The 18,859-nt window shown below is 28.0% G+C and overlaps 1 protein-coding gene and 1 long non-coding RNA gene across 2 annotated transcripts; both read left to right on the top strand.

Annotated features, from left to right (window-relative positions):
* Positions 1-2,544: 2,544 nt before the first annotated feature.
* Positions 2,545-6,797, top strand: LOC114417431 (probable glucan 1,3-beta-glucosidase A). Its single transcript, XM_028382633.1, has 8 exons — positions 2,545-2,751; positions 3,010-3,129; positions 3,381-3,578; positions 3,978-4,139; positions 4,223-4,392; positions 4,839-4,988; positions 5,583-5,923; positions 6,364-6,797. Exons 1-8 carry the CDS (start codon positions 2,575-2,577, stop codon positions 6,543-6,545), a joined length of 1,500 nt encoding a protein of 499 aa, XP_028238434.1. The 5' UTR covers positions 2,545-2,574; the 3' UTR covers positions 6,546-6,797.
* Positions 6,798-9,391: 2,594 nt separating this feature from the next.
* On the top strand, positions 9,392-11,119 carry LOC114414268. Its single transcript, XR_003667170.1, has 2 exons — positions 9,392-9,788; positions 10,612-11,119. It is a non-coding gene; the product is annotated as an uncharacterized LOC114414268 (long non-coding RNA).
* The last annotated feature ends 7,740 nt before the right edge of the window (positions 11,120-18,859 follow it).

Below are 18,859 nucleotides of genomic sequence, written 5' to 3'. Positions count from 1 at the left end.
AATTTACAGAATTTGAGTCTCTTTAGGATAATTTTTATAAATTTACAATGATGATAATAGAGTTTGAACTTCGTACATACCTAATACAGTTATTTGGAATTCTCTTTATTATATTGATTTTTGTGGATATGTAAACTTTCGGTCTCATACCTATACTTAATAAATATTAATTTGAATGTTTATTTTTGTGCGATGATCTCAATACGAACTTTCTTTCTTAGATAATTATGTGTTATCCTACTTTAAGAGGTGTACTAGGATGAGGTTGGGTTGGATTAATTTAATTTGGTCCATTTTTAAGAGCTAACAGACTAATTAACACAGTGAATATGATTGCGTTGAGTTGGGTTTAATGTTGATTTTAACCATCTGATCTTATTATATATCTTAAAACTACTATTTTTTTATGCAAATTTATCCAAATAAAAATTTATTATGATTATAATTGATTATATATATCTATATTGATAATCGATTATTTAAATAATTTAGTTTTCTCATAATTGGTTTGCTTTAGGTTAGAAAGTCATCCACCAAAAAAAAAGGTTAGAAAGTCAGGTCAGATTGAAACATTATTATATTTTGAAAATTTGAAAAGATCATAAGAAAATATATATCTAACATAAACAATACGAAGAATTAAATATATGAGACTAACACTACATTGATCATAATAACTGAATTTGTATTTACTATTTAGAATCTAATATAATAGGTATCTATAACATTTATGGTCAATTAGGCTTAAAAATATTTTTTTTCCCACAAATCTAGGTCATTTTTATTTTTTTATCTCTGAAATTTAAATTTATCTTTTTTAGTTATCATAGTTGATTTTTTACTGTTTGGATATATAATTTATGATGATTTTTTAATCATAGAAGAGACTAAAATAACATTTTTGAAATAAAGAGACAAAAAAATTAAATTTGGGAGAAAAAACAAAAATACCTAAATTTGAGGGTGAAAAAATATTATATATATATATATATATATATATATATATTTCTATTTAAAAATATTTTTTTATTAATTATATCTACATATCTTTATATATAAAAAGTAGTTAAGTCTCTCTTGTAAACCTTAGCATTTTCCCCCTCAACAAAAGAGTATATTAGTTATTTCAAACATTTAATATTTTCTCTCCATTTTTTCTTTTCTTCAGCTACTTTCATTGTACATGATGGGATGGCTAAGATATTTTATAGGGTTGAATTTTATAACTTATCAATGGTATAGCCCTTTTGTTACGAATAGTTTATTAGTTTGGACATGAATGCTATTTTTTGGATATTTTTGTTTGAATCATTGGATTTATGTTTTTAAGTGATGAAATTTTTTATTTTGTAGACTAATAATATAAGATAATTATATTAATTATTTATTATTAGTAAATTTTATTTTATGTATGAGTTTTTTAGACTATTAAATAAAGTGATATGCTTAATAATCATATATGTTATAAATCCTATGATGTTTTGGTAAATTATCTTAAATTATAAATAATTAAATTTTTAACTTCCTTATAAAATAAAATAAATAATAAGAATTAAAAATTAAAAATATTTCAACATAAAAAACTTATATCGACAAGAACTGACTAAAATTTTAGCATAGGCTCATAAATACATACCTTGGGCAAATTGATTTGATGGAGATAAACCAGTTAAATTTTTCGATTGTGCAAGTAAAATTGATTGGACTAGTTGACTTTTTTGTAGGCTTCTTAATTTTGCCTCTGTATCAAGCAATTTTCTTATGCAGACTTCTTAATTCCCTCTGCATCAGGCAAATTCGTCCTTTCTCTTTCCATTTTTTTTTCTAAATCAAATGACTTTTAAAACTTTATTAGAAAAATCATGTTTTTTTTTAAAAAAAAATAAATAAAAACTGTTTGCAAATGTTCTTCCTATGTGGGTCATCCCATTTAATCTTAGATTAGAACTGCACCCACATGATACGGTGTTCTTCGACTTTTGGTCAAGTCAATTGCGGTCGTCAATGTCTTTTTCTTCTTATTCCCATTGCACGCGGTTTACTATTTATTAGAAAAAAATAGAAATGTGTGTCAGAATGCGTTGCAACTTGTTTTAATATTTTTATTCTTAAATACAATTTCTATACAATTTGATTAATAAAAAAACAAACTTAGATTATTTGATAAAACATATAAATTTTAATCATCGTATAACTTATATATTTATTAAAAGTATTTATTCATTATAAAATGTGGATAAAAAATGATATTAAGCTACATTTCAAAATTATAGAACTCTATCATCTGGGATGAGTCTAGCAAAAGAGACTAGTACTCTCCCACAATTTAATGAATCAAGGGTCTAATTTTCGTTAAAACTGGTGTCCACATTTATTATTCAACTTGTGGGAAATCAAAAATAAAAAATAAAAAATTATAGAACTTTGGACATCATCTAAGCGTTTAATTTTTTTTTTCATATACAATAATTATTTTCGTGACCATAGAGAATCCACATGCCACCCTGTATTATATATACTTGAGCTTACAACCCTTGGAAGCAAACTAATTCAGTAATTCACTTTCATTTTAAAATGGGTTATCTATACTTCTTGAGTTTCCTGTTTGCTTTATGCCTCTCATCTCCTCACAATGTTTTGTTTGCTCAAAATTTACCATACAAAGTTGTGAATCTAGGAAACTGGCTGGTTGTCGAAGGGTGGATGCAAGAACCATCTCTCTTTGATGGAATTGTCAGCAAAGATCTCTTGGTATTAGTGTTATTACTCCCAAGCAATTCCCTTCATTTAGTTGCATGGAATTTTAATTACCATTCCACAAAACACCATGCATCGTTTTCTTTCTTTCTTTCTTTTTTGAGTAAAATGATGTTTAGCATGACTAATTTTCAAGTCCTCTAATTAAGAAGTTCAAGAGTTGAGTTGTATCCATAAGGGAAATAATACCATGGTATATGCCTTATTTTTCTTTTTCATGATATACAACTTTTTGATATTTGGTCATTTCAGGATGGAACTCAAGTGCAACTTAAGTCTACAAAGTTTAACAAGTATCTCACTTCTGAAAATGGGGGTGGAGCTGATGTTGTAGCCAACCGTGACTCAGCTTCTGGTTGGGAAACATTCAAGGTACACGTGCAACTTCGATTGCATTAGGAAACAGAGTCTTTTGATGTGCATTAATTATGTGAAATATATGATTTGATATGTCCTAATTACAGTAATTTAATCACAGTATTTATCATGAGATTATTTTTCTTATTTATTGTTTAGTTTCTTTATTTTGTAAATTTTCCTCGTTAGAGTATTTTGTGTGGTCTAATAACACAACGTGCAACAGTAAATAATTCTTGACCTAATTATTTGTTCATAATATGCAGCTGTGGAGGATCAGTGACTCATCCTTCAACTTGAGAGTGTTCAACAAGAAATTTGTTGGGCTGGAAAATCATGGGGGTGGAAACAAAATTGAAGCAGTTTCAGACTCACCAAACAACCCGGAAACTTTTGAGATTATAAGGGATGACAACGACCCCTTCAAAATTAGAATCAAAGCATCAAATGGCCACTTTTTACAGGTACTTGCTTTCATGCTACTCATATTGGAAAATCTTACACTAAATTGTACTTTGAACCTTAAACACATCTCTAAAAGGTTAAAATAGTAATTCTTGTTATTTGGAAACCTTAAAATACATTAACTTAAACATATAAAGAATAAATAATACATGTCCTGATTTACATACTCATCTAATTATAAACATTATGTATGATAAATTTACTTTTATAATAATTAGCTGATGAGTCATATTAATAATAATTTTTTAGTTAGTTGACAATATAAAAGATTTTCCAGTAAGTGTGCATGGCATTAAACTAAGATGGATTTGATTTTGTTTAACTTTGGACAAAATTGGAAATGAAATTGTTTCAGAAAGATTTATTAATTGAAATAACGATTATGTATGTATGTGAAGGTTGGATCAGAGACATCAGTGACTGCAGATTATGAAGGCACAAATTGGGATGAAAGTGACCCATCAGTCTTTCGTATGAATATTGTACCAGGCACCACCTTGCAAGGAGAGTACCAACTTACTAATGGTTATGGTCCTAATAGAGCTCCTCAAATCATGAGGGTGAGAAATATTAGAAACTTATCAATTCATTGCTAGAATATTCAAGACTATCTTGATCATACTTAGCTATATTGGTCTTGTAGGATCACTGGAGTACATACATAACTGAAGATGATTTCAGATTCATGTCAGAAAATGGCTTAAATGCAGTGAGAATACCTGTGGGATGGTGGATAGCTAAAGGTCCAAACCCTCCTAAGCCTTTTGTTGGAGGATCATTGGCAGCATTGGACAATGCTTTCATTTGGGCACAGTAAGTATACTAGTTGGCTTAAATATGATTGTGGTCTTTGTAATACACTCATTTTATGGTTTTAGTCTTTTTAAATTTTATTTCTGTTTGGTCTGATTATTTTTCTTTCAGTTTTTGTTCTTGTCATTGTTCAATGATGACACAACAAACATATATTGGAGAACATGCTTGTGGTTTCCTAAATAATTGAGACTAAAATCAAAATCCTTTAATATAAGAGAAACCTATATCAAAAGTTTACAATTTTGTAAGGACTAAAAAAATGACATTAGCCAAAAAAGAATCTTTTTTATAGGAATTAAAATCACAAAATGGGTATATTATAGATAGCAGAAACATATTTAAGCTTTAATGTTGTAAAATGCAACGATTTTGCTACATTTAGTTGAGCTCCAATCCATCAATCTTTCATTAGTTACCAATTATGTACTCTACATAACTTGCAGAAACCATGGGATGAAAGTGATCATAGACTTGCATGCAGCTGAAGGTTCACAAAATGGCAATGACCACAGTGGCACAAGAGATGGATATACAGAATGGGGAGATTCATACATACCAAACACAGTCCAAGTCATAGACTTCTTAGCCGAAAGGTTTCCTTTACTTCTAAAGAATTGTCCTTTCAATATATATTTTCTAAACATAGTAAATAGTGAAATTATTACTTTAAAGCTAATGTCTGAGATCTCTGTCCCTAAACGATAGAAATAATACCTGAATTTGTATTTAATCGTCAAAATAATTCCTGAATGAGTATTCCACCAATCAAATTAGTCTATGAGATTTATGAGCTTATTCCATAAGTTACAATTAACTTATGCATTCTGACATTTATAAATTAAAAATCTTCCTTCTAACTTCTACAAAAACTGAAGTTAATTTATGAGAGTCATTCAATTCATTTTATTTTCTTATTTTTTTTTAAGTACTTATAGATAACTTTATCCAAATATTATTTTCATTCTGAAAGAATTAATATAAGAGTTTAATAATCATATATTGGCGATATAAAAATAAAAAACTTACTATACATAATGATTTAATTGGATGGTGTAAAACTTTAGACTCACAATCCATTACTTATTTTCTTCTAATATTATAATTGAAAAGATATTTTTATCATCATGATCATATATGGACTTCTATGGTTTAAGAATTGATATCTTTATACTTGAATTTTTTGACAGATATGGTAATAGGCCAAACTTAGGAGGAATAGAGCTGATGAATGAGCCACAAGGTGTGAATCTTGAGAGCCTTAAGAAGTATTACAAGGAAGCTTATGATGCCGTGAGGAAGCACAACCCAAGTGCTTATGTGATCATGTCAAACCCATTAGATGCAGATTCTAAAGTGCTTCTCTCATTTGTGAAAGGCTTTGACAGAGTAGTCATTGATGTGCATTACTACAATCTTTATTCCAGCAAATTCAACAACATGACTGCTCAACAAAATATTGACTACATAAGAAATGAACGAGCCTCAGATCTTAGTGGCGTCTCTTCCTCAAATGCTCTGAGTTTTGTAGGTAAAAGCCAAATCAACCTATACTATTGGCCTTCATATTTTTATGGAACATCACTAATTTGATTTCAGTTTACCTAGCAATCCAGAAATAGTTACTTGAGCAATATTTGTGATAGACATGTTATAAAGGAAAGAAACATTAATTTTATGGACTAAGCAAATTTTTTTCCTGTAATTTAGAGTTTTTTTTTTGTAATTTTTTTTCATTTTAGTTCTTATAAAATATTTTTTTTATTTTTTATTCTTAAAGTGCTTTAGATACATTTTAAACAGCAAAAAAATAATTTGAATAGTGAAAAAAATGTTATCTGAAGCACTTTAAGATAAAAAAATAAAATAAACATATTTTTTAAGGACTTAAAAAATTATAAAAACAAAAATAAAAAAATGTTTAATTAAAAAAATATATTTAAGCATAATTTTATTATATATTTTTTTAAGGGGAGTGGACTGGTGCGTGGAGCATAAAAGGTGCGTCTAAGGAAGACCTCAAAAGGTATGCCCAAGCCCAATTGGATGTGTATTCTCGTGCAACTTTTGGATGGGCCTATTGGTCCTACAAGTGTAGGTATATGGAATGGAGCCTCAAGTCGATGATCGAAAACGGTTACATAAAGCTCTAGATTTTGGACAAAAACAATTTAGAGAGGTTGGTGGACCAAAAAAGAGGTCTACATTTAGCAAGGGCATTCCACATGTTGTTTCATTTCTTATATTCTGTTTTCTTATCTCCGTTTTGTTTGTTTGTGGTCTAGCTTTATTTGTTAGGGTTTTTCTATTTTTCACTTATCATTGTGGTTTCTTTGGATGAAGAGTACAACAGATAAGAAATAAATATGAGATTTAAAATAAAATATTAAATTATAATTTTGATATTTCTTTAATTATTTTAATTTATAATTTTGATTTTTCTTTTTGCAAATTTAGTCTCTAAATTATTAAAATTTTGCAATTTTTTAAAAATATTAATTATGCATAGGTTGACCGTCTAACTTAACACTTGGATGGACAGTGATGTGTGAATATTGTGATGGATGAAAATTAGCATTTAGCAATTAAAAAACTATTAAAATATAAGAGAAATAAAGATATACAAAATTAAGAATTAATCAAGTTGTATATGTTCTAAAACTATAAAGAAAATGAGACTAATTAACACTATATTGATCATAGTAACCTGAACTTGTATTTACTATTTAGAACCTAATAGGCGTCTGTAACATTTGATCCCAATCACAAATAGAAATGAATTACCTAATTAATTAAACTCATTCAAAATCAAGACATGCATGACACTAATAAAATTTTAGAATAATAATTAAGTTATCGTTAAATACTATATATATGTGCGTTGGGTTGGGTTAATTGAGTTTGAGACTCATCAACCTTACTATACCCCAAAACAAAACTCAAACTAAACTAATAACTCAACCAACTCGGATCAAATATTAATTGAGTTGAATTGAATTAATTAATCGGATTCACGAGACAAACATAGCCGTTTACACCCCTACCGTGGGACATCATTTTGGGGCTTCTATATCAAATCTGACTAATATTTTCTAAATTCTTCCTTCATGAAATTATTCAAAATGGATTTTAACTTCCTTTTGTTTTCAATCAAACATTCAACATTTTAAATTAGGCTTAAATTTCTTTTTATCTCTCAAATTTAAATTTCCTTTTTTTAGTTCCGCAATTTTGACAAATGTTATTTTTAGTCCCTTTGATTGATTTTTTACCATTTGGATGCACAAAATAATTTTTTTTATCATAGGAGGGATTAAAAATAGTTTTTTTTTAAAAAAAATTAAGAGACTAAAAAAATAAATTTAAATTTTGAGGACAAAAAATAAAAATGATCTAAATATGAAGGGATAAAAAATACATTTAAAACTTTTAGTTATTATTAATTGATTGGAATGAACTATTTTATTTTTAATTTATATTAAGAATATTATTTAAATTATTTTTTATTTTCAACAATTTGTAAAATGGTCATATATTAAAAACATTCCATTCAACCAAAACACATAAAGTAGTGAATTCTGAAAATAGCTATTATATGAGAGGAAATTATCTTATATAAAAATAAGTATTAGTATAATCAAACATAAATTATCAAAATTTAATTTCATATGAGTTTTTTAAAAAGTTAGATGAATTTTTAATATTAAATCTCAACCGTCCATATAAAAGCCCAAATTTAATTATCTCAATTCTTATATAAAATGTTTTCCCTCGTAATCATAATTAGCATTAAAATTGTCACTTAGCAAATGTGAATACGCATATATATACAAGTCTAGCTTACTACTACTATTTCTTTTTTGGTCCTTCATAATCTTATTATTGAAGGTGTGGGTCAAATCTTTTCCGTTGTTGTCCCTGGTATATGAAAAAGATATAGTCTAAACTCTAATGTGATGCGTTTGAAGGGGGTTGCCTACACCCAAAGGAAAGCACTGCACCTTCGCTTTCCTGAGGATTAAGAAAATTCTGAGTTGTGATTTTTTATTGATGCTGTGATGGGTTGGTTTGGTTTAGTTTTCTTGACACCACACTACTGTTTTGTTTTGGTTGGCCATTGGTTTTGTGTTCCTGCTGGATTTATCCAGAGATTCATTGTTGTGATTGGCAGTTAAGGCTGCTCCAATAAAATTGTTGTTTTTTATTAAAAAAAACAATGATAACGATTCTCTTAAATTAAGGAAAAATACTTGTGGAAATGAATTTTTAAATAAATCATAGATAAATGCAGACACAAAAGATTTGTAAAATTTGAAAATGGCTGATTATGAAATATTTTTCTTGTTGGATTTGGGTTGAAAGATAGTTGTGAACTTTTTTAAATAATGGTTGTTAACATTGTTGTTTGCTCTTATTCTCAAATAGGGGTCAACCTCTTTGTTTACATATTATTGGTACATAATATTTTTTGATTTTTGTCAATGAATTTCCATGAAAGAAAATAACTGATCATGTTTAATATGATTTATATTTCAATCAGGTCTATTGTTTTCTATAATGCTCGAACGCAAGATTTCATAATATATGATGGTTGATGCAATATTCATCTTGTTATAACTTATTGAAAGCCATTTATAATATTCATCATTTTAGAGGTTGTGTATTTGGAATCATGTTATGCGAGAAACGAAATTTGGATTTGACCTTCAGTTTTCTTTACACACTTTTTTTATGCCCAGCTCTTATGTGGTTAATTAATCCTTTAAGAGTTTATCTACTTGTATTAACTTTTTATAGAAATGAAATGAGTTTCTAGCATGAGTTAAAATTAACTTAAGTACTTTGACCTTCATAGAAGTTTTTTCATCTAATTTTTCTAAAAGCTGAAGTTATAAAGTAGATTTTAGCTTACAGAAGAAATTCATCTCTTTTTAATTTTTCACTTGGTACTCTGAGTATTTATGAAGAAGTTTATCTCAATAGTACCTTGAGCATTATTTTCATCATAAAGGGTCTAGTATAATTGAAAAATATTTTCTTCTATGGTTTAAGCATTGATATATTTATACTTGAATTTGTTGACAGATATGGTAACAGACCAAACTTAGGAGGAATAGAGCTGATGAATGAGCCAAAAGGTGTGAATCTAGACATCCTTAAGAAGTATTACAAAGAAGCTTATGATGCTGTGAGGAAGCACAGCTCAAGTGCTTATGCGATCATGTCAAATCCATTGGATGCAGATTCTAAAGTGATTCTCTCATTTGTGAAAGGCTTTGACAGAGTAGTCATTGATGTGCATTACTACAATCTTTATTCCTGCAAATTCAACAACATGAATGCTCAACAAAATATTGACTTCATAAGAGAGGATCCTCAAATGCTGAGTTTTGTAGGTAAAAACCAAATTCAACATATATATTTTTATGGAACAATCACTAATTTGATTTCAGTTTCCAAAATAAGAACTTTACCTAACAATCGAGAAATAGTCACTTGAGCAATATTTGATAGACATTTTTTTTTTGTGAATTCAATATTTGTTAGAAATGTTATAAATTTAAAAGATGAAAAGAAACGTCATTTTTTTATATGTTTAGCGCATATGAAAAACAAAAGAGTGGGAAATAAGGTTAAAAATATGCAGTAATAAAAAAGGTTAAAAATATGGTGCATTTTAGCTTTACTAAAATGATAAACCAAAGAAAATAAAACAGACCAAACTCTCATTTGTTCTATCTACCAACTCACCACAATATTATTTTACTAATTGTAGCAAAACATGAGAGAGAAGTGTGGAAATTTTAATGTGATCTATTTATCTAATTCCTTGAAGTTAAAATGTGGTGTTAAAGTTTTTAGTATTCTTAATCATTAACTCCTTAATCCTTTTGATACTCTTCTATATTACCCAACAAGAAGAGAGAAGAAAATGAAAAGGAGATTAAGCACCCATTTATTTATAGAGAAACAGTTTATAATATATTAAGGATGTATAATAATTTTACAATATTATTGATTTACAAATTATATTACATACCATAAATTTATTTATTGACTATTATAATAATTACCCCAAAAGTTATAATAACTGATTTTTTTTTAAAATTATTTTACACTGAGCCTTTATTGGATCAATATATTATATATTGACTAATTTTTTTGTAGGTCATATTAAACGTTCGGAGAATGACATTATGATTTTTTTTTTATTGGTAGGGTAGTGGACTGGTGCATGGCATGCGTCTAAGGAAGACTTAAAAAGGTATGCTCAAGCACAATTGGATGTGTATTCTCGTGCAACTTTTGGACGGGCTTATTGGTCCAACAAGTGTAGGTTCAACGATGGATGCTAGGTGCAACCAGCATGTTTTACGGATCAACTTGATCCGTATGCTTAATATTAATATACGGATTAACTTGATTTGTATTAATCTTATAGATCAACTTGATCCGTACGATTTGAGGATTATTCTTATGCACACTCAGCACAAATGCGAAGAAAGCGTAAAAGTAGTTTTAGCATTTTTAAAAAATGTTGGGTGCACCAGCAATAATGCTAGGTGCACCTAGCATCAGCCTTCAACGAATGGATCATGAAGTGGATGATCCAAAACGGTTACATAAAGCTCTAAGTTATGGACAAAAACACTATAGATATGTTGATGAACCCAAAAAGGAGTCTATATTTAGCAAGTTAATTGAGATGTTGTTTCACTTCTTGTTCTGTTTTCCTATCTTCCTTGAGAGCTTTGTTTTTTTGTTGTTTTTCCCTTGAATTTACTGAGTGGACCCCCTCTATCTTAAGCCTCTTGCCTTATTTGTGATTCTACTTTTCACTTATCATTATGGTTTGTTTGAATAAGGAGTACAATAGATAAGAAATAAATACATGATTTAAAATGAAGAGTTGATTCCTAGTTTTGATTCCTTTTTAATTGTTAATTTATAATATATCATTTGCTTGTACATGTTTGTTAATAATTTTATTCGAAAAAATATTTCAATTAGTTTCTAACTTTTTATTAGTTAAAAAATTTATTTAGTTGTTTGGTAAATAAGTTTTTTTATAATAATTTTTCAGTAACTTCTAACATTTTTTGAAACGTTACTTTAAGTAGCGTTTTTTAAAACACTAACTTCTACCTTATATATTTTCTCACTTTTATTCTCAATATATTTATTGATTTTCTTGTTATTTTTTTTAAATAAATCATGTTATTATTATTTTGTATTACTTTACATTTTTTAGTTACTTCAACAATTAATTTTACCGAATACTTTTAATTTAATAAGTTAATTTTTTCAGTTTCTAGCCACTAATTTTTATAGCTTTCACCTACCAACTAACTAGTTAACTTTGTTAAACATAATCAATATTGATATATTATGTTAATAAATAAAATTGACTCGATCTTATCACATCTTATTGAGCCTTAATTGAATTAAGTTTAAATTTAAATAACTAATTTCATCATTTTTTGTGTGAATATCCTATCAATTTTTTTAGTGAAAAAACTAAATAAACTCATAAATGTCTTAAAACAATCCCTATGATGGATATTGTAATATTTTGTGTAATATTTATTAATTTTATTAATAATTAATCTTTCATTTCAATTATATTTTTTTAATCACAAAATATAAATATGAGAATTTGCTTACAAAATTTACATATACTCAGTTCCACATGAATTTAATAAAGATTGTAACTAACCTCGCTGTAATTGGCAGTTGATAATGTCATATTCATTGATACAAATTCTTCTAAATTAGTGGGCTCTATAATTTTTTTTCCCATTGAATCTCGGTTGCTAGTGAATCACAATCTCCTTCCATGGTTGCTAGTGAATCACAATACTTGAACATTAAATGGGCAATCAATTAATCCAATGTCTCATTCATCGCCAAGTACTTCTATTATTGAGGATTCAAATTTTTTTATGGATTCTCAATTTCTCGAAAATCACTATCTTCTTTGATGTCACATTCATTACCTTCCATTTGTAATTAGCCTTGGAAACACACATATGACACGTGGAGCATATTAATTTCATTACTCATTTAAAGTCACACAAAACTTATGAATATAAATCGAATATAAGTATTTTCACATTTACTATAAATAAATCAAATATTATATTCAACTGAAATAGATTTTTTTAATCATTTAAAGTCAAAATATATATTAAACACGTCATTCTTTTCTCATTATTTACCCACTAAATTATACTATATATATGAGTTAATTACTTACTCCTTATATCTTCTTATTCATATATATATAAACTACACTGATCTCCACAAACAAAAACTATATTTAATTAAGACTAAAACTTGAAATCATTAAGATGAATTAACCTAACCCAATTGATCCATATATTTCATGATTTCCTCTTATCTTACTCACACTAATATTTATAATTTTTAATTTGCTCAATTTTTGTATAACTATTTTTTTTTATTTTAAGATTTGTTTACGAGTCACGTAGCAATTGTAATTATAAAAAATTTCATGTAAACAGATCGATGCCAAGACTCACGAGTTCTAATTATACAATTATATTAAATACATTGAATGTCAAATAACGTTAACATTATTTTAAATTTCTATATAAAATTTAAAATATTAATAATTTTAAAAAAATAGTTTGTGACTAATAGCATATATACACATACTAAAGAATTGTTTTAAATTTTTTCACTTAAAATAAAGTAATTAAAATTGAATGGAAAAATTGTTAAGGTGATATATATATATGAAATGAGTAGTAATATTAATATCATTATAATTTAAATTAATATTATTTTTCATTAATTATTTATTCAACTAATATCTATTTGTTTGTTTAAACCGTATTCATTATTTTACAAATAATATTAAGCACGAAAATATTTGTAAGTTGGCATTAAAATGATATTGTTAATAAGTCAACACCCATACTAGCATTCTAATTGCATGTGTTGAACATTTTTTTCTTAATGGTTTTGGGCAAAGCGTCCCAAAACCAAATTAATTATCATTCAAAGAGTAAACAGTTATATATGCATTCTCTAGGAAGAAATTTTTAGTGAAATCAGGGATTGAGAGAAAAGAACAAACTTTTTTACTATTGGGCAAACCATGTTTTGCAAAGGAATTAACATGTTTGACTTCCTAAAAACATGGATCACACTACTAAATTGAAAAGTCAACAAATTTTCATGAATCATATCTACCTTGACCTTGATAAATTAAAAGGAGTGTAAACATATAAGCTATTATTAATTATTCTAATAGCCTCGAAGCATTTAGATTCTAAAATAATCTTCTTGTAGCCAGCTTCCTCTGTCATTCTCAAAACAAAAAAACATTGTCTGAAATTCTGCTTCAAAAATAGAACAAAATCTCAGTCTCCTAGAGATAAGAAAACTTTAACAATGTTAAATTTACTATCCTCGAATAACCCCACCACACGAAACTGTCTTTATGGTCTGACAGACAGCACCATCATAGTTCAATTTAACAAGATCGATTAAAGGAATAGACCACCCACCAAAACCAATTTGACCATAGGGTTTTCCACATATTGTAGGATACCCACATGGACTCATTGCTTCTAGTGATGTCCTGAATTAAAGCACACCATGCATCAGAATCCATTTATTTTGAAAATCAGATTTCTATGCAACCGAATTTTATCTAGCGTCACACCAAACCATTGATTCAACTAACTTCCCCATCAAAGCTAGTATAATTCTTAATCTATGAAGCACCGACACCAATATGGACACTGAATAGGACACGGATACGGACATATAAACACTTGTAATATCCAAAATATAAAACGTAGTATGAATGTCGTGTCGGTGTTAAACACTAACACGAACATGTATCGAACACTGGACACAACAAGAAGCTGGAGTGTTCGTGCTTCATAATTCTTAATATTCAACTCCATCCACTCAATAACGTCACACAACTAAAATGTGATTAATACCTCCCAAACTAGCTTGGTCCATTTGCAGTCCCGGCCGCAAGACATGGATAAGCGTTTCAAACTCCATCATACAATGCGAACATAATCTATCTACCATGTGCCTATGATAGCGAAGCTCATTCGTCGAAAGAATCTTCTTCTTTGCAATTTTCCATATTTGTATGTCTAGAACATCTATATCAATTATTATTCTACTCCTGCATTGTTTTTTTCATTAATTTTAAATGTGAAGTTAAATAAAAAAAATTACATATTTTAAAATACGAAAATTAAAATCAAATAATTAAAATTTACACGATCAAAATGGTCCCAATATCGTACAATGAAATAATAAAAAAATTTAAAGCCAACTAAACTTAGTTTTTTATTAAATGCTTTTAGACTCGTGGTTGGCTCAATTCCACAAAATGTCCAAGATTACGTGGCATATCAACGGCTCTAGTTTTCGAAAGTATAAGGGCCCTTCAATTTGAAATGGAAAATGGTCTTCACTGGCATGGCCACCACTTGTCGGGAAAAAAAAAAAAATCTTCTGGAGTTTTCAAAACTGTGCATAAAATCTCAGCACATTGTTAATTTTAATATTTAATCAATCGAGTCTCTCAAAAAACAATCTACTAGCCAGTATCAATCATTGATTTAAGTAATAGTATTAACATATATTTATTATCTAAAATGTTAATAAATAATTAATTCTAGAAGCTTAAATAAAACAACTAAAAATTTCAAGAAATTGTTTGAAATTTTCTTAATTTTAGAGACTAAGATAACATGTTATAGTTTCTTATGCCAAATGATGGTTTTTTTTTTTAATAACAAGATTCGTGTCCCCCCTTGTCTAAGCATCTAGGCATGCAACTTGGCACGATGAGTTAATACTTTACAAATTCCATTATCAGAAAGAGTGTAGGAACACTGCTATTAACCTATTGTAAATAAATGAATAAATAAAAACCTTATCACCAAATTGACGTTGACAGTTGAGCTTCACTAGGGAGAAAAGATATATATACTTAAATTAAAGGTTTGATGTTATAAATTAATTTATGTTGATATCTTTTTTTAACCAAATTAAATTATTAATTAAGATATTATATACGAGTTTGTAGTAATATTTTAATATTAGCAGACAATTCTCTCCGAATAAAGAACGACATATACTAAGCTTTAAAAATTAAAGGTATTATTGTGGTTTAGATTTCTTTTTTCGATCGTCTTTTCAATTTTAAAATGTGGTCTAATTTCCAAGAATTGAATTGATTGGACTCTAAAATAAAAAGAGACTAGTTGGACTGATTTATATTTACTTGGTCACTAACTGAAAATAATGAATTGAATAAACACAATAATAATAAAAAAATAGTTCAAATTTTAAAGATATTGAGAACTTTAGTATTTAATTTAAATAATATATGTGGTCTATATAGAAATAGATAATATGGGTAATGGCCCTCTGCTGGGGTATTAATGTTCTGCTGAAGAGGGTAAGTGCCTGTTTTTTATGGGGACAGTTGGATAAATAGATTGGACTTGGACATCTCACATCCCAAAATACCAGTGTGTGCACTTGCAGGTTTCGTACACTCATTTGCTGTTTCCATATTTGCTTTTCGTTGTATTATTGAACTAGATACGTTGCATTTTATTCTCTCTTTGAGCTGATATATTTCTAACATCTGTTGCGTGTAATTAAGCGCGAAACAATAACGTATAATGTTAGAATTCCTCTATCCAATCGTTGTATTTCTAGACTAATTACAATGATGTGAAGAAGGACTAAGGAACCCTTAGGTCACAAATAAGTGATGAGTTTTTGAAAGGATTGTGAAAGGAATTTTCACGAAAAGGTTTCAAAAAGAGGAAAAGGAATGAGGTTTCATAGGGGTAACAATGATTATGAGAAATTAGGGAAGTGAGGCAACTCCAAGGAGTATAGAGAGATCTAAAGAGTTGCCTCTAACTATATCCTCTAAAGTGTTGTTGAGGCAAAATATAATATCCTCTAAAGTGTTGCATAACCTATTTTAGAATGTTCTAATGGTTAATTCATATTAGGTTCAATTTTATCTTTATCAACCTTCTCACAGTTAGTTCTAAGTAAGAACTTGAGTCTCGTCATACACCTTGCTTGACTTAATTGATGTCTAATGGTATTATTGGCCAAAATTTATATTATATGAAGTTGTCGGGCTTACCAAATACTAATGTTATTAACCACATTTATTTTTCACTCTCATACTAACTTAAACATGGTCATTCCTATTGGCACCACCAAACCTTAGCAAATGACCATTTTACCCTTTTGAATTTTCCTACACCCTAACCCTTGCCCCTTCCTCTTTCACTTCTCCATCATAGCACCCCCATCATTTCTCTTCCTCTCTCACACTATTTTCTTCACCTCCATTTTTAGTAGTAATCAAATTACTTATGATACAAATTAATATCATAAATTGATTTGATTACTGTTAATAAAGGTAATTCATATAATAATTAATCTGGTTACGTTTATGAAGGGTAATTTATATCTAATTAATTCAATTTTAATTAAAAAATATACCAATTATTATTAAAAATGATAAATTATATCAAACTTAATTTGATTGCTTTTAAAGATAACGTAACTTGCATTTGAAATAAATTTTAAAAAATTATAAAAAATACATAATAAAATTATGATTTTGTTATGTTAATTGGGGGTGAAAAAAATTACAAATAAAAACATGATTGCCTTGTGTTTTATTTTTTTCAATCACATATTAACAATTGAATTATGATTTGATTGTGTATTAAAAGACAACCCATGTAGATGGTACCAGCAGCAAAAGTGACACTGACAATAGCAACCCCCTTAAGCATCACCATTTAATTCCTCCCTCCTTCGTGGTACTCTCCATATTATGTACCCACGAGTTCTTCTGGCCAGAAATTGCCCTCAGCCTAATTCAAGCACCTTGGCAATTATGCTACCTAACATTTTAACTTTGCTTTAATGTAATATATTTGATCTCAACTCACGATTTAATGTTGTTTTCTAATATAAATCATACGTGTCTTATACAAGAAGTAACCTTGTTTAACTTGAAAACAGTCCGAACTTAGTAAGATTAATTCTCTTATTGAGAATTTTTACCGTACACAAATTTTAAGAAAAAAGAATAAAATATACATATGTACTACATTAAACATATACCAACCTGTCAACTTTTTAACTTAGCTTAATTATAAACGATTTTGTCAATAATTTAAAGAAAACAATTACACATCATAACTACGTTAAATACAGACCACATGAATAAAATCAATGTTTAAATATAAAACAAATAGAAATTTACGCTGTGAGATCTAAGAATTACAACCTGATGAATAAAAAATAAAAAATAATCCGTACGCAGCTCACGCTTCTAGATAAGTCCAAGTTGTAGTAATCAAACAAATGAATGTGTTTGTCACATGGCTGCTGCAGTCACCTTAAGATCGTGTGTGAAAGCAAGTTTGAAATTATGTCGGCCAGGTAGGACCATTTTGGTTAATTAAGCACTAATCCCACATTGTAAAATTAACTAAATCTGGTTCATATAAGAGGAGTCCTGTTAATACTTTTTTATGATTGTGTTAATACTTTTCTTTCAGCACAACTGTAACTCGTAAAATTTGTTATTTTCAACAATATTTTAACTAATAATAGAAGATATGTATAAATACAAGATTGATAAAATTATATTTTTAAAACATGTGATTAGATGTACAATCTTATACACATATATTAAGAGATTTCAGTTTTTAATAAATTATAATACTTCAAGCAAATAATATCTAATTTTGCAGTGAAAGATACTTCACGTTCACTGAGAAAAAAAGAGAGAGAAAAAAACATGTTTGGTATGAACTATGAAGCACGAACATTTCAATTTCTTATTGTGTTCGATGTTTGACACACGCGTCTGTAATAATATTCAGTGCCGATACAATATTAATATTATATTCTATATTTTGGACATTACACATATTCACATATTCATATTCATATCATGTTTAGTATCTGTGTTGTGTGTCTGTGTTGATGCTTGTATAAATTTCTTGAAAAATGTATCCGAGACAGAGAGTAATCACAATGTCGGTTCTAACAAGTGGAGTCCTTTTACTTCAACAAAATAAAAATAAAAAAGAAAAGAAAAGAAAAAGCTACACTTGCACATGCGCCAGTTGAGACAAAGAAGACGTGTATTAAGCAGCTGCTTGATTGGTGAAAGGCAATGACATTCCCATTTCTTTACCCCAAACCCAATAATAAATTCCCTAGATTTTTGTTAACTAGACCCCACATACATCACAAGCAAAAACCTTTATTTATTTATTTATTTATTATAATAATTATATTTTTAGTTTTAATACTTTTATTTAAATTTGATTTTAATCCTTATATTTTTATACTCATAATTTTACTTCTCTAAATTTTAAAAAATATAAATATAAATTTAATTCCT

This window comes from Glycine soja, chromosome 6 (genome assembly GCF_004193775.1).
Source record: "Glycine soja cultivar W05 chromosome 6, ASM419377v2, whole genome shotgun sequence".
NCBI lineage: Eukaryota > Viridiplantae > Streptophyta > Magnoliopsida > Fabales > Fabaceae > Glycine > Glycine soja.
This window is presented reverse-complemented; position numbering and strand designations above follow the sequence as displayed.

Bases quoted from the DNA above. Each gene is read 5' to 3' on its own strand.
- LOC114417431 (XM_028382633.1), top strand. From the start codon at position 2,575: ATGGGTTATCTATACTTCTTGAGTTTCCTGTTTGCTTTATGCCTCTCA. The intron at 3,130-3,380 runs GTACACGTGCAA...CATAATATGCAG, and splicing joins CTGGTTGGGAAACATTCAAG to CTGTGGAGGATCAGTGACTC. The intron at 3,579-3,977 runs GTACTTGCTTTC...ATGTATGTGAAG, and splicing joins CAAATGGCCACTTTTTACAG to GTTGGATCAGAGACATCAGT.